Genomic DNA, 22297 nt, shown 5'->3' with positions numbered 1-22297 from the left:
TGGAAAAAAGTACAATCGAGAAAAAGAAACGCAAAGCAAGAACGGGTGTTCGGGTTGAATGCTCGTACTGGATTAAATGGCGATGCCCATGGCAAAAATCAAGTACCTCCTCCTGGTGTGACCGTAGACGCCGAGGATCAAAAAACACTCTTCACTCCTCACTGCTCTTCGCCGCTCACTGCTGTTCACCCGGTGGCGTGGACATAAGGTAGACTTTTTTTTCGTAAGTCCCTCAACCGGTCACTTATTTTCTAAACAATACCCCTTTAGAACGTCTAAACGTCCTGGGATTCATTAAAAGATGGTCAAAAGAATTTTACGACCCCTATACAACTAAAGTTCTTTTTACTTCGCTTGTCCGTCCTAGTTTAGAGTATGGATCTTGCATTTGGTCACCATGAACCTTTTAGGGTCCTCTGTTCTAATTACAACCTTCTATTCCCTGTAATCGGTTCAGAGTTTTCTATTAATATGCTTAAAACATCTATCCTATCCCATTTAGTTAATAGATAGCTATAGTATTATTTGTTTATCTGTTTTTTCTATTGTGTATTTGTCCACCCGATTCGTGCTGTGCGTTATTTTTTGATTATGGATTACAATATCGTGCATTTATTGATTACCATCGGGTTGAAAGTATTCACAAGATTATTCTTCCAATGCTAGCTAAAATGAGTTTAGATAATCCAGCTTCATGGTATAAATACGTAGGGAAAGTTCAGCAAATCATCAACGATACGGAAGTACTAAGATAGCTCCTTTTAAGATCCTAACCGGTATTGACATGCGTAGATCAGAGGATGTAAACCTTAAAGAACTACTCGATGATCTTTTAATCGAAGAACTAGCAGAACACAGAAAGAAAATACGAATGGAGGCAGTTGAAAATATAAAACAAATTCAGGAGGAGAACAAGAATTCAGCTAATCTGAAGAGAAAAGAGGGAAAACGATTCAAAATAAATGATTTGGTTGCTGTTAAGCGTACCCAATATGGCGTTGGTCTGAAACTTAAAGGAAAGTATTTAGGAACTTACAAAGTAACGGCAATCAAAAATCTTGGAAGATAAGAAGTAGGGAAAGTTGGACAGGCGGAAGGGCCTAATAGGACATCAACTGTATCGGAATATATGAAATTGTGGGGACCGACATTCGAGTAGAATGTACCGTCAGGAGGGCCGAATGTGGGAAATGGCGTTGAGAGAGAGCAATCCAAAGTGATAGAAGAGAAGAGACAAACGCGTAGTGGCCGAACATTCTAGTAATAGTAGAGAGAGCAGGGCATAGGATCATTATATAAATTGAGAGAGAGCTGTTAAAGAGGCCGTAGATTATTCGCAAAGAGACTGTCAACTGAGTCGCACGTCAAGGTTCATAAGTAGTCCAATGTTATTTCTATAAGTGTGCTTAAATCTTAACAATATACTGAACTCGATTGTCATCAAACAATTCAAATACTAATAAACAAATAAATATAGTAACAATCGGTAAATCAACGCTACATTTATATTTTTGGTTTTGATGAAAATACTAAGGCTAATATTGAATATGTATACATTCAGATTCTTCTGAATATCTGTAGGGATTTATTGGTTTTCCAAATTACTTTGAGTAACTCGTACACTACCATTTCCATTAGTGGAATTACCTCGGTTGAAGTTATTTCTGTTGGAATTATTTTCTATTTTTATACCATACACCCATAGGGTGAAATGGTATATTAAAGTCGCCAAAATGTATGTAACATGCAGAAGGAAGCTTCTCCGATCCTATAATGAAAATATATATTCTTGATCAGGATCAACAGCCGTATAACGCACGGCACGAATCGCGTGGACAAATACACAATAGAAAAACAGACAAACAAATAATACTATAGCTATCTATTAACTAAATGTGATAGGATAGATGTTTTAAGTATATTAATAGAAAACTCTGAGCCGATTACAGGGAATAGAAGGTTGTAATCAGAGCAGAGGACCCTAAAAGGTTCATGGATTGCATAGTTAGAAGAACAACGACTAAGGGATAAAGCTATCAAAGGATGTCTACATGGTACCGACGATATAGTTATGTCGGTATGTCCGTTTGTCCGTCCGTCTGTATGAACCAGCAGATCTCTGAGGCCTTAAGAGCTAGAGACAGCAAATTTGGTTTTATATATTGGTTTAGTTAGCGCGCAGAAACTATTTGTTCATACTTCGTCAGACTAATTGATCCTAACTATTTCTACCAAACTACCAAAATAAATCTACCAAATTTATTTAAATCGGACTAGAAACATGCAAAATATGCGGATAGCACATTGTAGTATACTTTTAGGGATAGGATTAGGTCACATACTTTTAGGGATAGATTATAAGTAATTAGAACTTAAGCATAATGTCTAGCTTTAAGTACCGTTAAGGACACTAGCCATAAGACCAATGTAAATGTTCCCCTATAAATCGGTATAAATATAAGCCCGGTGGCTTGCGGCCCCAATTAATCACTTCAAGTCAAACCTTGCCTTCGCCTACTTCATGGCGATCCTGCCTAACATTGGCAACAAATAAAAAGGCAATAAATAAAAAAAAAACCTTGCCATACAAATAAAAGGCAAAGTGAAGAAAAAAAAAAAAGGAAGCAGGCTCAAGTACAAATGCCAAAGGATATAAGCGAAGCACTCCAGAAGCCATTGAAGGACTGCCCATTGGACGGTCCCCGGCAGTTGAGCATAGAGGAGTACCGTGCCAGACAACCAGCGGCAAGGGCAGAGCACAATAGGAGAAGGCGAGAGGAGGGCGCATTGACGGCCATCCCCCTGATTCTAAGGCCGAAGCGGCGAGGCGGCTACCAGGTCCGTTTCCGAAAAAAGCGGGCGACCCTACTGGCCCAAATTAACAACGATCCGCCACCACCCTGGGCGGAAGCATGCAAGCTGTGGGACAAAATAGATGACCTGGAAAAAGTGCACAAGAGAACCAAACAGGCGAGGCAACAACAGCAGCAGAGCCAGATGCAGCGACCGGCGACAGCAGCAAATGCAGAAACAACAAAAAAAAAAATAAATTAACAAAATAATAAGAAAATAAAAAAAGTGTGCTAGTACATGTGGGCACCTTTGTGGCAAGAGGCGGTCTTTGCGCTGCTATTATAAATAATTAATTAAATAATATGAATTTAAATATTACTAACAAAAGGAAAAAAATAAAATGAAAAAAAATCTAATATATTATCCGCAAAATTTTTGAATAAGTCTATCATTGCCAAAAATACCCTCGAAAAAAAAAGAGAAAATACATATATACACATACATATATACATATACATATGCATATATACACTAAAATGAAAAATACACAAAAAGAAAAAAACATATATTTATAAATATATGTTACTTTAATGGATTGTTCCATAAGATATACAATATATTTATTAATCCTGCAATTATTGGCTATCCAGTACCTAATTTCCTTGTATTTGTTATATGTTTCACCTGAGTGTATCAGGAAATTAAGGAAAGGAATGTACTTTTGGAGATGTTTCGTTTCTATCTTGCTCATATTTCTTACTGTGCACTTGGCAGCTTGGATAAATAATTTTTTTTATTGTTGTTGCTGTTGGGCTTCATCCATTAGGTAGAAGCAAAGGGTGCATTTGAATAACAGCATACATATGGTACTGTGAGGATGAAACTCATCTCATACCCTAGGGTACAGGTTGCACTAGTGCAACCTCGTACTGGGAACTCTTCTCCCGTTATATCTAGGTAAGCTAACCTAATCTGTATTACACATAACGAGCGTTGAGGAGAATTACTTTGCTCGCTTCTAAAAACCTCAATTAAGTGGGAAACTATTCTGGGATGACTATCTACTATCTTCCTAAAATAATCATCTATTTTACTCATCTTAATCAATTGATATATGTACATACATATATTTATATTTTTTTCATTTTGAAAATCGGTATTTATTTTTTTTTTGATAATTTTTTTTTTTAATGCACTGTAACAATAATTGATGCATATGTTATTTAGATCTTGTCAAGATCATTAGCCTGGCTTAAGGCTCTATTTGTTGCACATTTATTGTGTAATTTATATGCTTTGGATAACACATATGCGCTCAATATTGTTGGTTTTAAATTGACATTTGATGACTCTATTTTGTTTATTACATTAGCAGTGGAGTCCACTGTCTTGGTATCTATTAACCCCATATTGGCTTCATCAAATATGTCATCAAACTTATTTATTCTATTGTCAAACATTCTAAATTAAAAAAAGGTTTTTTTTATTACTTTTGTTTGATTTTGAATATTTTGGTTTTTAAAAAATTTTTTTTTCATGTATTATAAGTTAGAGTTTTGTTTTCCTTATTTCATGTATTATAAGTGTTTTGTTTTCCTTTTTTTACATATATCCCTGCCTATTTTTGCGTGTGGTTTTCAGGCCACACTCTAATTGGGCAGCTTTTAATGCCGCACAATTGTACATAGTTTGTTATAATAATAAAAAAATATCAAAGAAGTTAAATTCGGCTATGCCGAAGTTATTATACCCTTGCAGTCCTTGACAATAATAATTTCACATGTTCAAAATTTGTTTTCTGCAACTCAATTCATTAATATACAAACAAAACAATTTTACTCTTCATACTATGTACAATTTGTTCTTCTTCTTCCCTCATTCCCTAAGCAAAGCAACGCACGCATACACATACAGTTTATGTAGCGTTGCGTCTGTGTGTGTATGCATGTGCTCTGTTGATTTGATGATGACGTAGTAGGCAGCAAGCAGAGCTGCCGGCAGCGATTGAACCGATTTATATAGACTGTAACTTGTGTTCTATTTATCCGATCAGGGGTCAAATTTTGGGATCTGAGATTTTATATCAAATTCTATTATATTGGTAAATTTCATGGGGATACTCCAATTTTTGCAAAAATTTTTGTTCCAGAGTTATATGATATAGTAGTCCGATCCCAAAGATTTTCATACTTTATCTCACCCGGGTAAAAAAAAGCTCCCAAAAAAAATTTCATCCCGATAGCTCTTAAGATGGCTGAGTAAAACGCGTACGCACCGACGGACAGACGGACATGGCTATATCGACTTAGCTTCTCATGCTGATCAAGAATATATATACTTTATGGGGTCGGAAACGTCTCCTTCTGTGCGTTACAAACATCTGACCAATTTTATAATACCCTCTGCAAGGGTATAAAAATATGCATCGCAGTGCATTAAAAAAAATGTGCGACGCAGCGCATGGTTATTTAATTAATTCTTTTGGTGTGCGCTCTTTGTAGAGCTGTCAGTCCAGACCTTGAGACGCTTTCAAGTTGCCGGTGCCGGTCTTCGCACAGGCTGGGAAGATCATATGTTGTCCTCTGTATTTTGCGCTCCTTGTAGCGCTGCTGGTTCACTGTTGAGGCGCGTTCAAGTTGCCGGTGCTGGCTGCACAGGCTTCTATTGTTTGATCCCGTAGCAATGGCTACAGGTATACTTGTAATACGGAGAATATAGTGGTCCCTCGCTGTCGTTGTGTGCAGGCTATTTTTATCTTTGGTACTTCTTTTTCAGCTTGTGGCGTTGTTTTTATACCCTTGCAAAAAGGGTACCCTTGCAAACAGGACACCTACAGCGGCTGTTGCAGTTTTTTTTATTTTTTAAATATCACCGCACATATATATATATATGTCACTTTTGTCACTGTCGCCATGTAGAATAAACGTTGTGTTCAGTTTGAGTTTACTTTATTCAGTGATTCTTAATTCTGATACAATTGTTAACTATAGCTAAGACCTGCGTTGCTGGCAATGCTGGCAGAGGAGCGGTATGCTTATGTATAAATATATTTATGTATAAATGTATAAATGTTTACATAAGAATATGTATGTGTATATGCTGCCGCAGCGGGAGAGTGAGGATGTATCATATTGCATATTGGGCCAGAGCGGCCCAATAACGTTATTACTATGTTATCCTAGAACATGCTACACTAGTTTTAGCGTTGCAGATATGGTATGGCCATTACAACTGTGGATTGTTTAGTGAAGTCTGCTGATGATAGAACTTGGTGGTTCTTGAAATAGCTTTACAGACAACCTCCTCAACTTTTTGTGCTGCCTATGATTTTAAATCTTAAAAATGATTAAGATTTATTGACTTGACGCTGCCCTGAACCACAGTTTTGAATTTTATATATGTGTTTTTTATACCCTTGTAAAAAGGGTATATTAATTTTGGTCAGAAGTGTGTTTGGGTGTCACGATTTTATTGATGGTCTGCTTAAGCTTTCGTTGGCCCAGCTGAATTCGATTTCTAAATATGGCAATAAATCAGAGGAATTTCTAAATTGTCAGCGATACCTAATAACGTCTCAAATACAGCATTTATGTAAATCTTTTTTCGCCGTACCAGCATGGGTTTGTCAAGAATAGGTCTACCACAACTACCCTTTTACAGTTTACATCTTTTTTAATCCAAGGTTTTAAGAAACAAAAGTAAACTGATGTTATATATACTGATTTCAATAAGGCTTTCGATTCGGTAAACCATGTCTTACTATTAATGAACTCCCCGACAAAGGACGTCCGCCAACATAGTTTGATGTACTGCACTATAGAGATGCAGCTCACTGGAGAAGCACAGCGGAAATCAAAACTAGCGCATGACAACAATTGGCGAATATAAGGTGCAAATGAATGAAGAATTACTACGACTACGGCTATACCATACTTCCTTTGGAGGAAACCTTCGTAAGTTTATTGAAGATTCATTCTGGTAGCGATAACCTGGCCATTATATGCTGCATCAGTAGCAGCGCAGTCCAAATGCCCAACCACCCGCGAACAGATCAAGGAGGCCAATTATTTCGCGTGGACACGGCCCTCAGAATTCCGTTAACATTATGGATGCAGTGAGGCACTCAACGCTAGCATGCAGGCCCCCGTCTACTGGTAAGATGAGAACATTGCGGAGGCGAGAGTGTCTTCGTGGTAGAAGGTTCTACCAAAGATCGCGTTGAAAATCGGAGTTCTTGTTGCTGTAAGCAGAATTTGCAGCCAGAAGAAGGGATCTTAAAGAGCGTATTAAGTCACGATCAAAAACCTGTTTTCTCGAGCTTTATGATTCAGTAGAAAATGACCCCTGAAGCTTGGCCTATAAAGTAACCATAAGTACGGCAGTTAAGCCGGCGGCTCTAGCTGAAGAGCGCATGGCTATGATTGTGGATAGTCTGTTCCCGGCCACATCATCAAAAAGCCCGAAAGAGATGCAGCATACTGCTTTGCCAGTAGATTGGCCCATCACTGGAGAAGAGGTATTACTGGTGGTAGCGACCTACTAAAAGGCAAAGAGAAAGTACCAGTGATCAGAGTAAAATGGAATGGTCCGAAAATTATCATCAATCAGCCTCGGATCAAACAGATCAAACCCCTATAACGTCCCTTTAAAATGCGTTATAGATACAGGCTTTTCAATAAATATTATCAACGAAAATTATTTCAATTTTCCAGAAACAGAAAATTTTAATGTTCTAACAATAAAAGGAATAATAGAGCTTAAGCGTATCTTTTGCATCAAGCAAACTTTTTCATCAACATATTTTAGAAACAAGGTTTAATCTTTATTTATTAATCTTTTATATCACAGGCTTATTCTTTATTTTATTTTTACGTCTGTCTTCTTTGATCGTAGCCTATCGAATGACCCTCTCCGTTCGCCTGTCTCTCTTCTCATTGTTCACTGTTAATCAACATCCATACTGCTCTGCCACAACAGTGTTGGAAATTGCAGCATACTTATCGGTGTTCGTTATAGTTTAAACTACTTATCCTACTACAACTCGGCCATCCTGACAGTTGGATCTCCTGATCCTATTTTTGCTATTTACACTATAAAATTTGTGAAACTTAGACTATATATATACAATTGATATGATACATTTGAATTTTATATATTAAAGAAGATTTTGTGTAATACAATAGTTTTTATTCTTTACTATTTGGCCTCTTTTTCCCCACCCAGAGTCTCATGCTCTGCGCACATCACACAACTTGATAGGGATAGCGTGAAACCTGGAAACCGTCGACGTCTTTAAGCAAAAATCTATAATTTGTTAATACCTTTTCAAATACGTAAGGTTCTTTATGTTTAGGTATCAATTTCCTCACAACTCCAGCTGTAGTATCAAAATTCTTTACCATCACGAAATCTCCTTTATATATTGTGTTGGCATTATCTTAGACTTGTTGTAGTACGTTTCATTGCACATTGGGCCAGATTTCCCTTTTTTTTTCATAAAGTAGGAAAATTTTGTAATGCCAAATAAAAAATTTGACTTGATATTTGAAAAGAGCATACATTGGGTACATCAACAACAAAGCAACCCTGCATTATTGGCAGCCCTTCAAAATAATTATTTATATGCAAAAATTATTATTTATAAATGTTTTTAAATTATGCTATCAATGTTGTAGTTGTGAGCTGTGTTTGTAAGGTCTTATTTTAGAATAAATCTAGTGAAAGTCTTCGTCTATTTGGGAGTAAAAAAATAATTTCTGCCAATTTGTGCCAAAAAGTAATTATGCAGATGTTTACTCTAAGGTTCAACCTTGAACGTGTGATTAACTGTTTTTGCCCATTTTGCCCATTTTCTCGATATTTTGCATTTAAAGCCAATTTTAAGGTTAGCCGTGCTGCACTTTTTGAAGTATGGATTGAAAAAAAGCGAAATGAAAAAGTAGTTATTGACTGGATTATTGCCCAATTACGACGAAATAATGTAGCAAATGAAATGAAAGCCGAAATATCAAGGAAAATAAGGAGTTTTCACCTATATGTAACGAAAAATTTTAAAAAATGTCATCGTACAATTGGTATTTTTAAAAATAAGTTGGCTTGCCAAAATTATGAGTGTCGACCAAGAGCAAGACTTATCCAACCGAATGGGACGACCACGACTGCCGTTTAATGATGCAGGATCACGGCTGCCGACAAGGAAGGAAATAATACAAACCTTCTTTTGCATGCAGCTTTAATCTCAGCTAAAAAAGCCAAAGGGAGCAATACTGCTTCTGTATTAAAGAATATTGTCTCTTCTGCAATTGGATTAAGTATATTATATACTAGTTTGTGTTTTTATACTTAAATATAATAAGAAATTTTCCATTCTAAAATGCGCAGTTATTTTTTATTGGTGCATTTTCAGCTTTACGTCTGAAGATTTGAAGCGTTGCTTGAAAAAAAAATAAATTGTGTAGACATCCTTTAATTATTTTATACATGCTGTTTACTAAAAAAGGCTTAAAATTTTTTTAAAATAAAGCCTAAAAGTATGCAAATGGGGTAGTTTTTACAATTTTGGGCGGATAACGGTAAAAACGTGGTATATTCAAAAAAAAAAAAAATTCAAAATTCTATTTTGATCTGACTTATGTGCGTGCCAAATTTTAGCTCTCTAGCATTTGAAATGTAGTTTATGCCAAAAAAAAAAGTGAATCTGGCCCAATGTCCATTGTACGACCGCGCTTTTTTCTGTTTTTCTATTGTTTCTTTACGAATCTTTTTTAAACTTTCCGGTTTCTCAGGACATTGGATTTCTTTTAACTTTTCTCTTAACTGAACAATAACCTCACCTTTCTGTTCTACTCCAAAAGGCACTTTACTTGGCTATTGCTTATTATTTCTATCCAATGTGTTATTAAAAGAAAATTGAACTGTTTCAATTACAGAGTCCCAATGCAAATTTCTCTCTGGTTCTACAAGTTTCACTATCATTGGACCTATGCTTCTATTCAATCGTTCAACTTGGATGTTTCCTTGAGGAGAGCCTGTAGCTATCTTCAAGTGTTTTATGTTACATTCTGTCATAAATTGTTCAAACTCACTAGACGTAAAACAGCACCCTCTAACTGACACAAAACAGTTAGGGTCGGCTATACGCCCTAAAATAATCTCTTAACGCTTTCACTACTTCTTTCGTGCTTTTAGACTTTGTTGTATACAATCTAACGAACTTAAAAGAATCCGTCCACTACAACGAATATGTGCTTGTTTGCTCTACCTGCTGCTACTGGTCTATATGTATTAGCTCCAATGGCTTATCTCCTTTTGGTATGCTATGCAATAGTCCTTCCATTTTTCCTGATTTGGGGGAAAAAGCTACACATTTAAACGATTTTCGATGTGACTAATGCATTTAACCTTAATGTTTTTGAACCAATAACTTTTTGAAATCGTATCTATGATCTTATCCCTGCCGATATGCCCAAGTTCATTAAAATATTTGTGCAAAACCTGATTCTCCATATCTTCAGGAACATTGCAAATTGCGCGCAGCATTGGGTAAGCCTGCCATGGGTGTGGCAGCTATTAAGAAGGAGTCGACTACAGCAGCATTGGCTAAAAAGGAGGTTGTTAAAAAAGAGGTGGCTAAGAAGGAAACAACTTCCGCTGCTGCCTCAGCATTGACACTTAACCGTTTGCCAAAGACGCAGCTATCCTCAGCTCAGGCCACAGTCAGCAGCAGCAGCAGCTCCACCGCTCTATCCTTGTCCAGCAAGCGTTTGGCCAACGTTGAGGACATTGATGCTAATGACAAAGAGAACTTGGTACTGGTCTCTGAATACGTCAATGATATCTATGATTATCTGTATCAGTTGGAGGATGAGCAACCAATACATCCAGACCATTTGGATGGCCAGCTGGAGGTATCGCAGAGAATGCGTTCAGTACTGATTGATTGGATAAATGAGGTGCATTTGCAATTCCACATGGCCGCAGAGACTTTCCAACTGGCTGTGGCCATTATTGACCGCTATTTGCAAGTGGTTAAGAATACCAAGCGCAGCTATTTGCAATTGGTGGGCGTGACCGCCCTCTTTATAGCCACCAAATATGAGGAGCTATTCCCACCGACCATTGCTGATTTTGTGTATATCATATGATACCTATACTGCCAGGCAAATTCGCGTAATGGAGCTGCAAATCCTAAAGGCAATCGATTGCAATTTATCGCGTCCTTTGCCCATACATTTCCTGAGACGTTACTCGAAGGCCGCTGGGGCAGAAGATGAACATCATGCCATGTCGAAATATTTCGTGGAATTGTCCATGGTCGATTACGAATTGGATAGCTATAAGCCCTCTGAGATTGCCGCTGGATCTTTGTTCTTGTCGCTCAACTTGTTGAATGGCAATTATCATTCCAGAGTGGGGCTAAATGACAAACACTGGACCCCCACATTGGTCCATTATTCACGCTACACGGCCGCATATTTGCGGCCAATTGCTCGACTGATTGCCAAATTGGCACGTTCTGCTCCGCAGGCCAAACTCCGTTCCATTTATCAGAAATATCAAGAGAACAAATTTCAGAAAATAGCCCAGAGACCCGAATTGAGTGGTCCTCTGATGGACTCTATAGTAGCTCAAAAAAGTAGATAGCTCCGCACTGTCAACGCAACAATGTCTGTCACTCCTTTTAAGTTTAGTTTATTCATTTTGTTTATCTTATGTTCGTTCGTTATCGTGTTATAATTTTTCTGTCGCGTGTTCAATTTTTTTCTTTCTAACTTGCCAAATCTTTGTATTCATTTTGTTTTATTTTGTATGCCTTGTGTTTAAGAATAAACATCGTGTTCATCTGAAGCGGCTTCACCAAATCAGATGCACTAAAGAAAAACATAATACAACTGTACTTTTGTCACAAACAAGTAATCTAGCATATGACTAGAATTACAATCAGCCACACACATTGTGGAAAAACACTTGTAATTCTAAACTAACCCAAAATATCACAACGGCAGGATGTCAAGTGGCCGAAGCCGTGCCCAAAAATAATAATAATTTTCAACCCCCGAAATCTTGGGTTTGAGTCTCATTAGAATAAGATATTTTAAGAACAATTGTTACCTCCTAGAGCCTAAGATTCCCTATATAAACTCCATACTTTTGTTAATAAAATCAGTTCATATTTTGAATTCAACGAATGAAGATTGGGTTATTCTTGTCCTCCGGAATCCCTATTCATTTTGGTCCTTCGAGAAAAAAGGAACTCTGTAGTTTTCCCCCACCAGTGGTAAGAGACTCAGAGAGTGAATCAGCTCCTTAAGAGTTTGAGATCTTATGCAAGTGTAAATGCTAAGACCAGCTAAAGGTAGCAAAATAAAAAACTCTTGTTTTCCCCCACCAGTGGTAAGAGACAGAGTATAAAATAAAAGCAAAATATTATTGCTTAATAAATTAAAAGTGCGTGCGTTCGAATTTAAAGGCAGTTTGGCTAGCGGAGCAACTGTAGTAATTTCGACGGCGGAGTTTTTTTTTTGTGTGTGGCGTAATCGAAGCACAATAAAAAAAAAAGTGCGTGCGACCGAATATATAAAGGCAGTTTTGGCTAGTCGAGCAACTGCAATAATTTCGGCGGCGTTAAAAAAAAAAAAAAAAAAAAAAAAAAAAAAACAATATAAAGTTCGTGTGTGGCGTATTCGAAGCCCTAATATCGAAAAAAAGCATCCTCGCCTATATATACACTATAGGCGGTTACAAGTCGACTGGCAACAAGAAGCAGATTAACGAGGCAGTTGCAAGTCGGCAACAAGAAGCAGATGAACGACGCATTTGCAAGGCAACAGGATAGTTGCAAAGAAGAGGCTACTGAAGAACAAGGAAATCTGGTGCACTGACCGGCACCGGTACCGCCTGAGCCCATAGGCCCTGGACATCAGCAGTTGACAACGAGCGTGAAAGGCAGGCCGTCTTTTACGCCTTCGAGGGAGCATCAGCGTGCCAAACGGCGACGACCAGCTGATGCGGGAAAAACAAAAAAAAAGCAGTTGCAGCAACCGAGATTGAAGTGAACCGATAGCGCTACAAAGAGCGCCCAACAAAAATTTATAATAAAACTGTGCGCTGCGTCGCATAATTTTTTTAATGCACTGCGATGCATATTTTTTTATATAAATTATAAAACAAACTATGTACAATTGTGCGGCATTAAGCCTGAAAACCACACGCAAAACTAGGCAGGGATATATGTAAAAAAAAAAAAGTAATATACATTCATATATTCTAAGAGACAAAGTAGGGAAGTTAAAAAATAATACCCAAAATTGGTGATAAAAAAATATATATAACAACATTTTTAAGAAAGTTGCCCGTTAAAAAGTCAAGACCAAAAAGTAAATATACAAAAAAAAAAAAAAAGTGAAAATTTTCCATATACTAAAGTAAATACATATTAACAAAAATAAATAGATATATTGTCGCATACATATACAGACACCATATAAAAAATGTTCCCTACCAAAATTGAAAAATTGTTAGCGAGTTGCATAAAAGGGTGAAGAAGATAGAAGAAATAGACGCTAGTAAGTTTACTAGCAAGATTCTTAATGAAGTAAGAGACCTTCAGAAGCAATGGATTAGTTACAATAACCAAATGCTAGAGAGTGGAGCAACCGAACATATCTATTTTACAGATGGAAAATATGAGGAAGGCTTAAATATGATTAATAGATTAATAGCCAAAGGAGAAGCAATCAGGCAGGGCACTGTTGATTCGGAGAACATTGAAGCAGATGCAACGATGTTAGAGAATTTTGAAGACAGCAGCGGAGAGTCGCGGGGAAACGCGACCTCCAGTAATGAGAATGCTAAGGTTAGCCAGGAGAAATTGCAAGAAAAGGTTCGTCAGCTGCAGGAATATTTAGACATGGTGAGCAAAGATTTGCGTACGATAGATAATAGAACAGTCGAAATGTATATTAAAAAAATAAAATTCTTGTTCAGGAAGGTACAGATGTGTCAGGCTTATACAGTTGAGTTTATAGGTAATGATACGTTTAAAGAGGTCATAGAAGAATTAGAGTTCGATCTTCAGAATACCTTGGTAGCATTAGAAGAAAAAAATAAACGATCAGAAAAGTTTGAAAGTTGAGAATGTTACCGTGAGAGGCGAACTACCGGTGTTGCCAAAGATTCAGGTACCCACATTTTCTGGAGAACCTAGAGAGTGGGACCTGTTTGTAGAATTATTTACGGAGTTAATTGAAAAAAGAGAAGATTTAAGTCTTGCTCTTAAGTTTAATTATTTGAAATCCGCGTTAAAAGGCGAAGCTAAGAGCATGGTAGCTCATCTATTGTCAGGTTCAGCTGACAATTATAGTGCCGCTTGGGAACTGTTAACCAAGCGGTATGAAAATAATCGGAGGGTATTTTCCGAACAGTTAAATCGGATCGTTGATTTACCGATGATCGACAATGAGTCCGCAAAAAGTATAAAGGGAGTGATTGACATAGTTAATGAGTCAGTGCACTTAATTAAAATTAAAACAAATTTGTCCGATGAAGTGGACATAATATTTGCACAAATACTACTTAGGAAATTTGACAGAGATACTCTACAATTATATGAGAGTCAAATTAGAAAAACAATGCAGATACAATTGCTATCTGATGTCATGGAATACTTGGAGCAAAGATATTGTTCGCTAAGTGCCATGAGCAAAGAAGAGAAAAAACCATTACAGAAAACGTCGGGTTCGGTGTTCCAAGACAATTGTCCGATTTGCAAAGTTGCAGGGCATAAGGCGTATAAGTGCTATAAATTTAAAGGTTTGACACCTATGGAAAGGTATGAAATGGCCAAAAAGTACAGATTTGCAGAAGATGCTTGAACCATTCAAGCAATAACGTATGCACAAATGAAATGGTCTGTTCATTGTGTAGTAAGGGACACCATACCTTACTCCATTTTGAAGAAAAACAGGAGAGAGTTAATACTTGTGTAACGGCACAATCAACACTGTTGGCTACAGCTCTAATACAAGTAAAAAATGTAAATGGAGGATATAAGACTCTAAGAGCCCTTATTGATAGTGGTTCACAGAGTACCATTTTGTCTGAAAAGGCGGCTCAAATACTAAATTTACATAAAATTAAACAATATACAGAAATAAGTGGCGTGTCATCAATAAAATCCAGAAAATCAAAATATAAGGTAAAAATAGACGTGAGGACGCGGAATCCACGGGATAAACTTCTTAAGGTTGAGGCAATTGTATTGCCAAAGTTAATAAAAGCTCTTCCATTAAAAAGGGTAAGCGTGGATATGTCAAAATGGCAATCCTACGTACTGCCTGATCCTACCTTTAATAAACCTGGTAAGGTTGATATAATAATGGGGGTAAACGTATACACCCAAATCATAAAAGAAGGAGTTACAAAGATTGATGGCCTACTAGGTCAAAATACTCAATTTGGTTGGATCGTCTCGGGATGCAACAAATCAAAAAGTAATAAATCTGTAGTCGCAACAACAATAGATGTCACAGGTTTAAAAAAGCGTTGGGAAAAGAAGAAGAATGGTAATAGTGAGGATAAATACAAGACATTTCAAAACAAACTCAACCACAAAACTCAAGATCCGCACTTGACTCCCCCGGCAGGACCTCACCTTAGAGGTAACATAAAAGCTGAGGTAAAAGAAATAATTTTTGAAAGTAAAAAGAAATAAGTTTATGTCCCCCGGCAGGACCTCACTTTGGAGGTAAAGTAAAATGTGGGGAAGAAAAAGTATATATCCCAGAGCCAGTACAAAATGAAAATCTTCAGATGGCAAACGGTAAATTAAATAATGATCATTTAAAAAATAGTGTTATAATAAATTCAGGTAACAAATTGTCCGAGTCTATAGTACAAAAAAGGCAGATATTGCAAAATGTTCAAAAAGGGGCAACATTTAAACAGAATAAACGCTCAAAGGTCAGCTATCAGCGAAATGTCAAAACGGTGGAGCAAAAGCCGAGAGGTAGAAGTTGTTGGTCTCCAAAGTCTCCACCGTATAAAAAGGCTAGAAGTCAGCACAGTAATACACATCAGGAGTGGGTAGATATCCCGAAACAAAAATTGTTAAGCATCGGGCGATATTAGTAAACAAATTCGGTAAATCATACAAAATAATAGGAAGTCAGTTTATAAGAAGGATAACATTGATTTGCTAGGGTTAACTTCTCTCATGTAGCTCGTCATGCTTCTTTAACAACAGTAATCTTACTAAAAATAATATTAATAATAATAATTTGTTTAGGGCAACTAAATAAAAATAAAATCCAAAACGTCACATTTGGCGGCCCTTTGCAGAATGTTTAAGAATAAACATCGTGTTCATCTGAAGCGGCTTCACCAAATCAGATGCACTAAAGAAAACATAATACAACTGTACTTTTGTCACAAACAAGTAATCTAGCATATGACTAGAATTACAATCAGCCACACACATTGTGGAAAAACACTTGTAATTCTAAACTAACCCAAAATATCACAACGGCAGGATGTCAAGTGGCCGAAGCCGTGCCCAAAAATAATAATAATTTTCAACCCCCGAAATCTTGGGTTTGAGTCTCATTAGAATAAGATATTTTAAGAACAATTGTTACCTCCTAGAGCCTAAGATTCCCTATATAAACTCCATACTTTTTGTTAATAAAATCAGTTCATATTTTGAATTCAACGAATGAAGATTGGGTTATTCTTCTCCTCCGGAATCCCTATTCACCTTGTCTGCAAAAACAAGAGTACAAGGCACTACCTAAATATAAATATATATATATATTTTGCAAAAAATAATTAGACTCCAGCAACTTTGGGTAAAAGTCGCCAATCGGAGTCATCTTCTCTTGCTCTGTATCCTTTTTGATTTTATGCTACGAATGGCGGACGACACGGACCCCCTGAGAAACAACGAGCTTATTTTGCTGGCTGAACATATCGGCGTTGTCTCTCGAAATTGAAACAAATAATTTTACAAAATGCATATATATATATATTATAATCCTTCTCCCCCCTAAGATCCCCTTCTCATCTATAAATAATTTATAAATTCAACAAATTTTGATGTCTTAAACAATTAGACTCCAGCAACTTTGGGTAAAAGTCGCCAATCGGAGTCATCTTCTCTTGCTCTGTATCCTTTTTGATTTTATGCTACGAATGGCGGACGACACGGACCCCCTGAGAAACAACGAGCTTATTTTGCTGGCTGAACATATCGGCGTTGTCTCTCGAAATTGAAACAAATAATTTTACAAAATGCATATATATATATATTATAATCCTTCTCCCCCTAAGATCCCCTTCTCATCTATAAATAATTTATAAATTCAACAAATTTTGATGTCTTAAACAATTAAATTATACATAGTTTGTGCAAAAAAAAAAAAAAAAAAAAACATAAAACAATAACATGACATCTCTTGATTTTTCTAAATACCACTCCGTTTCGAATTTGAACATTTTATCTTCCGTTTTCTCCAAACGATTTCTTTTTTTTTCAATTTCCGAATCTTTGGCTTGACATATAATGCATTTTCTTTCCCTCTCTATGACTTAATTCATATTCGTAATTCTGCAACTCTAACGCCCATCTAGCAATTCTAGGATTTAGCTCAACTCTCTTTAATGTGAGACTCAGCGAATTACAGTCTGTTAAAATCTTAAACCGTTGGCCTTGCAAATAAATTCTAAATTTGCGAGGTGCATAAATAATTGCTAAAGTTTCTAATTCGAAACTGTGGTATTTTGATTCTGTTTCCGTTGATCGCTTAGAAAAATAAAATACCAATTTTTTTTTTGGATTAGAGCAGCCCCCGAAACCAAGTGCACTTGCATCACAATGCAACCCTGTCTCATGCTTATAATCAAAAATTGCTAATACTGGCGCTTGCACTAACTTCTCTTTGAGAGTTAAAAAACACTCTAGCTCTGCCTTTCCAAACTTAAAAGGAGTATCCTTCCTAAGAAGGTCGTACAATGGCTTAGCTATTATCGAAAAATCCTTAAAAAATCTTCGGAAGTATGAACATAACCCTAGAAAACTTTGCACTGTCTGCACTTTTTCTGGTGTTGGGAAATTCTTAACTGCTTCTATTCCACTATCGCACAGTGGGCGAAACGGCTGATTTAAAGGCGATTAATTAATAACTTCTGCAAAAATGATGGTATTTTTGTACGGATATTTTTTTTTGTAGATAAATTTATTACACATCAAAATTAATGAACAAAATTTGTTTCATTCAGTGAAAATATTTGTTTTTATTGTTTGTTTTAAGTTAGTGTAAACCTGTTTTATTTCGTTTAATTTTAAGAAATTTCGTTACACATTTTCCAAATTTTATTTTTTTAAAGTTACTTATAAAGGATATATACACATATAAAAAAATTCAAATAAATTGGACAGCTACATATATCATTAAAAAAGCTCATCGGAAATTTAATATTTTCTTGCATGTGTACTCATTTTCAGCTAGAGTTATGTTTAATCGAGAAAATATATGCCTGTATCTTTAAAAAAAAAACATGTTTCTTTCTTAACACATACATTTATTTAATCATTCAATATAGAGTAAATATAATAAACTTCAAAAATATTTTATATATTTTTTTTTCTAATTTTTAAATTTTACTCCTAATTGGTATCTGATGTTGTGCAATCTGATAACGCTTCTTGTGCGTCTTTACTTAAAATAAGACTAATAATGTATTTATCTAAAAACTGATCTTTTTTGCTAACATTGTAATAAATGGGTCCGATGAAATAAAAAGTGTGTTAGCCAAGTCTTCCATTGTGTTACTGCGAAAATTTTTTCGTGTGTGGTTTAATCGAAACTTTCTCTGGTCTGTATTTCTGGCCTCAAGAGCTTCTTCTGACATCATACCTATCGGAAGGGCCTAGAACCCTTTCTATAATTTCTGCACCATGAATCAAAATTTTATGGGCAGATGAAGGCATATAGAACATTGGGTACTTGTCTACAAATAATATTGCAGTTTGAAATGCATAATGTTTAAAGGCTTGTGTATCAATTTCACATCCGGATGATAGTGTTCGTAAGATTACACTAAACATATGCTGACTTCAAAGCTTCACTGCTGTTAAAATATTGGTAGAAAATCGAATCGATTAATGTTTTTGATCTATTGAAGTTAGTAATCGATTGCAAAAACAATTTTGGCGCTAAGTTTTACTTTAAATTTGAATTAATCGGGGCTAAGTCAGCCGTTTCGCCCACTGTGTATCGTCAGTTTTAATACCTTCACTTGAGATATTGAATCCTAAATATTTGACTTTGGATTGTAAAAATTCACACTTGTCTAACTGTAACTGTAACTTATTTTGTTCCAATCTTGCAAATTTTTTTTTTTTTTAACTTTTCATAATATCGTCCATATAGACAATAACCTTATTTTCTTTTATCAAATCTGCAAAAATTTTATTTACAAATCGTTGGAAAACAGCTGGTACAGTTTTCGGCATTCGTTAAAATTCGAACTGAAAAATTACATATATTTCACTGAATCCTCGTTCATAAAGACATGAAAATACCCATATTTCAAATCTAACTTCGTAAAAACTGTTTTATTGACGAGCTTATTGAGCTGAATAAAATTATCAATGTAATTTTATTCAGTTTCCTAAAGTCGATGCATAATCTCAAACCTCCAGTTTTTTTTCTTCACTAAAACAATTGGAGAGGCACATTTTGACTCACTAGCTCGAATTCTTCCTTCTCTCAAGTATTCGTCCAACATTTTCTGAAAGTATTCTTTCTCCTCGTATGACAGTAAATAAGGAGTTTTCTTCTATATGTAACGAAAAATTTTAAAAAATGTCATCGTACAATTGGTACTTTTAAAAATAAGTTGGCTTGCCAAAATTATGAGTGTCGACCAAGAGCAAGACTTATCCAACCGAATGGGACGACCACGACTGCCGTTTAATGATGCAGGATCACGGCTGAAAAGAAAAAGGGCGGTAGAACTTGTCGACAAGGAAGGAAATAATACAAACCTTCTTTTGCATGCAGCTTTAATCTCAGCTAAAAAAGCCAAAGGGAGCAATACTGCTTCTGTATTAAAGAATATTGTCTCTTCTGCAATTGGATTAAGTATATTATATACTATTTTGTGTTTTTATACTTAAATATAATAAGAAATTTTCCATTCTAAAATGCGCAGTTATTTTTTATTGGTGCATTTTCAGCTTTACGTCTGAAGATTTGAAGCGTTGCTTGAAAAAAAATAAATTGTGTAGACATCCTTTAATTATTTTATACATGCTGTTTACTAAAAAAGGCTTAAAATTTTTTTAAAATAAAGCCTAAAAGTATGCAAATGGGGTAGTTTTTACAATTTTGGGCGGATAACGGTAAAAACGTGGAATATTCAAAAAAAAAAAAAAAAATTCTATTTTGATCTGACTTATGTGCGTGCCAAATTTTAGCTCTCTAGCATTTGAAATGTAGTTTATGCCAAAAAAAAAGTGAATCTGGCCCAATGTGCATTGTACGACCGCGCTTTTTTCTGTTTTTCTATTGTTTCTTTACGAATCTTTTTTAAACTTTCCGGTTTCTCAGGACATTGGATTTCTTTTAACTTTTCTCTTAACTGAGCAATAACCTCACCTTTCTGTTCTACTCCAAAAAGCACTTTACTTGGCTGTTGCTTATTATTTCTATCCAATGTGTTATTAAAAGAAAATTGAACTGTTTCAATTACAAAGTCCCAATGCAAATTTCTCTCTGGTTCTACAAGTTTCACCTATGCTTCTATTCAATCGTTCAATTTGGATGTTTCCTTGAGGAGAGCCTGTAGCTATCTTCAAGTGTTTTATGTTACATTCTGTCATAAATTGTTCAAACTCACTAGACGTAAAACAGCACCCTCTATCTGACACAAAACAGTTAGGGTCGGCTATACGCCCTAAAATAATCTCTTAACGCTTTCATTACTTCTTTCGTGCTTGTAAACTTTGTTGTATACAATCTAACGAACTTAAAAGAATCCGTCCACTACAACGAATATGTGCTTGTTTGCTCCCCCTGCTGATACTGGTCCGTAATGATCTATATGTATTAGCTCGAATGGCTTATCTCCTTTTGGTATGCTATGCAATAGTCCTTCCATTTTTCCTGATTTGGGGGAAAAAGCTACACATTTAAACGATTTTCGATGTGACTAATGCATTTAACCTTAATGTTTTTGAACCAATAACTTTTTTAATTCGTATCTATGATCTTATCCCTGCCGATATGCCCAAGTTCATTAAAATATTTGTGCAAAACCTGATTCTCCATATCTTCAGGAACATAAAACAATAACATGCCATCTCTTGATTTTCTAAATACCACTCCGTTTCGAATTTGAACATTTTATCTTCCGTTTTCTCCAAACGATTTCTTTTTTTTCAATTTCCGAATCTTTGGCTTGACATATAATTAGGTTTTCCTCGAAACTATTAGATTCTACAACCATAACTCCCATACATATACTTAATGCATCCACATGCTGCATTTTCTTTCCCTCTCTATGACTTAATTCATATTCGTAATTCTGCAACTCTAACGCCCATCTAGCAATTCTAGGATTTAGCTCAACTCTCTTTAATGTGAGACTCAGCGAATTACAGTCTGTTAAAATCTTAAACCGTTGGCCTTGCAAATAAATTCTAAATTTGCGAGGTGCATAAATAATTGCTAAAGTTTCTAATTCGAAACTGTGGTATTTTGATTCTGTTTCCGTTGATCGCTTAGAAAAATAAAATACCAATTTTTTTTTGGATTAGAGCAGCCCCGAAACCAAGTGCACTTGCATCACAATGCAACCCTGTCTCATGCTTATAATCAAAAATTGCTAATACTGGCGCTTGCACTAACTTCTCTTTGAGAGTTAAAAAACACTCTAGCTCTGCCTTTCCAAACTTAAAAGGAGTATCCTTCCTAAGAAGGTCGTACAATGGCTTAGCTATTATCGAAAAATCCTTAAAAAATCTTCGGAAGTATGAACATAACCCTAGAAAACTTTGCACTGTCTGCACTTTTTCTGGTGTTGGGAAATTCTTAACTGCTTCTATTCCACTATCGCACAGTGGGCGAAACGGCTGATTTAAAGGCGATTAATTAATAACTTCTGAAAAAATGATGCTATTTTTGTACGGATATTTTTTTGTAGATAAATTTATTACACATCAAAATTAATGAACAAAATTTGTTTCATTCAGTGAAAATATTTGTTTTTATTGTTTGTTCCAAGTTAGTGTAAACCTGTTTTATTCGATATCTGGTCGTTTTCGTTCAATTTTAGGAAATTTCGTTACACATTTTTTAAATTTTATTTTTTTAAAGTTACTTATAAAGGATATATACACATATAAAAAAATTCAAATAAATTGGACAGCTACATATATCATTAAAAAAGCTCATCGGAAATTTAATATTCTCTTGCATGTGTACTCATTTTCAGCTAGAGTTAT

At 35.7% G+C, this 22297-nt stretch overlaps 1 protein-coding gene across 1 annotated transcript; it reads left to right on the top strand.

The window, feature by feature from the left end:
- Positions 1-6692: 6692 nt before the first annotated feature.
- LOC137572115 (G2/mitotic-specific cyclin-B-like) lies at positions 6693-11565 on the top strand. Its single transcript, XM_068283898.1, is given in 3 exon segments — positions 6693-6746; positions 10308-10933; positions 10935-11565. Coding segments are annotated over 3 exon segments (1182 nt in total). The 3' UTR covers positions 11437-11565.
- The last annotated feature ends 10732 nt before the right edge of the window (positions 11566-22297 follow it).

Source organism: Drosophila tropicalis, unplaced genomic scaffold (genome assembly GCF_018151085.1).
Source record: "Drosophila tropicalis isolate 14030-0801.00 unplaced genomic scaffold, ASM1815108v1 contig_206, whole genome shotgun sequence".
Classification (NCBI taxonomy): domain Eukaryota; kingdom Metazoa; phylum Arthropoda; class Insecta; order Diptera; family Drosophilidae; genus Drosophila; species Drosophila tropicalis.
The sequence above is the reverse complement of the archived record's forward strand: the minus strand, read 5'-3'. Positions and strand labels throughout refer to the sequence as shown.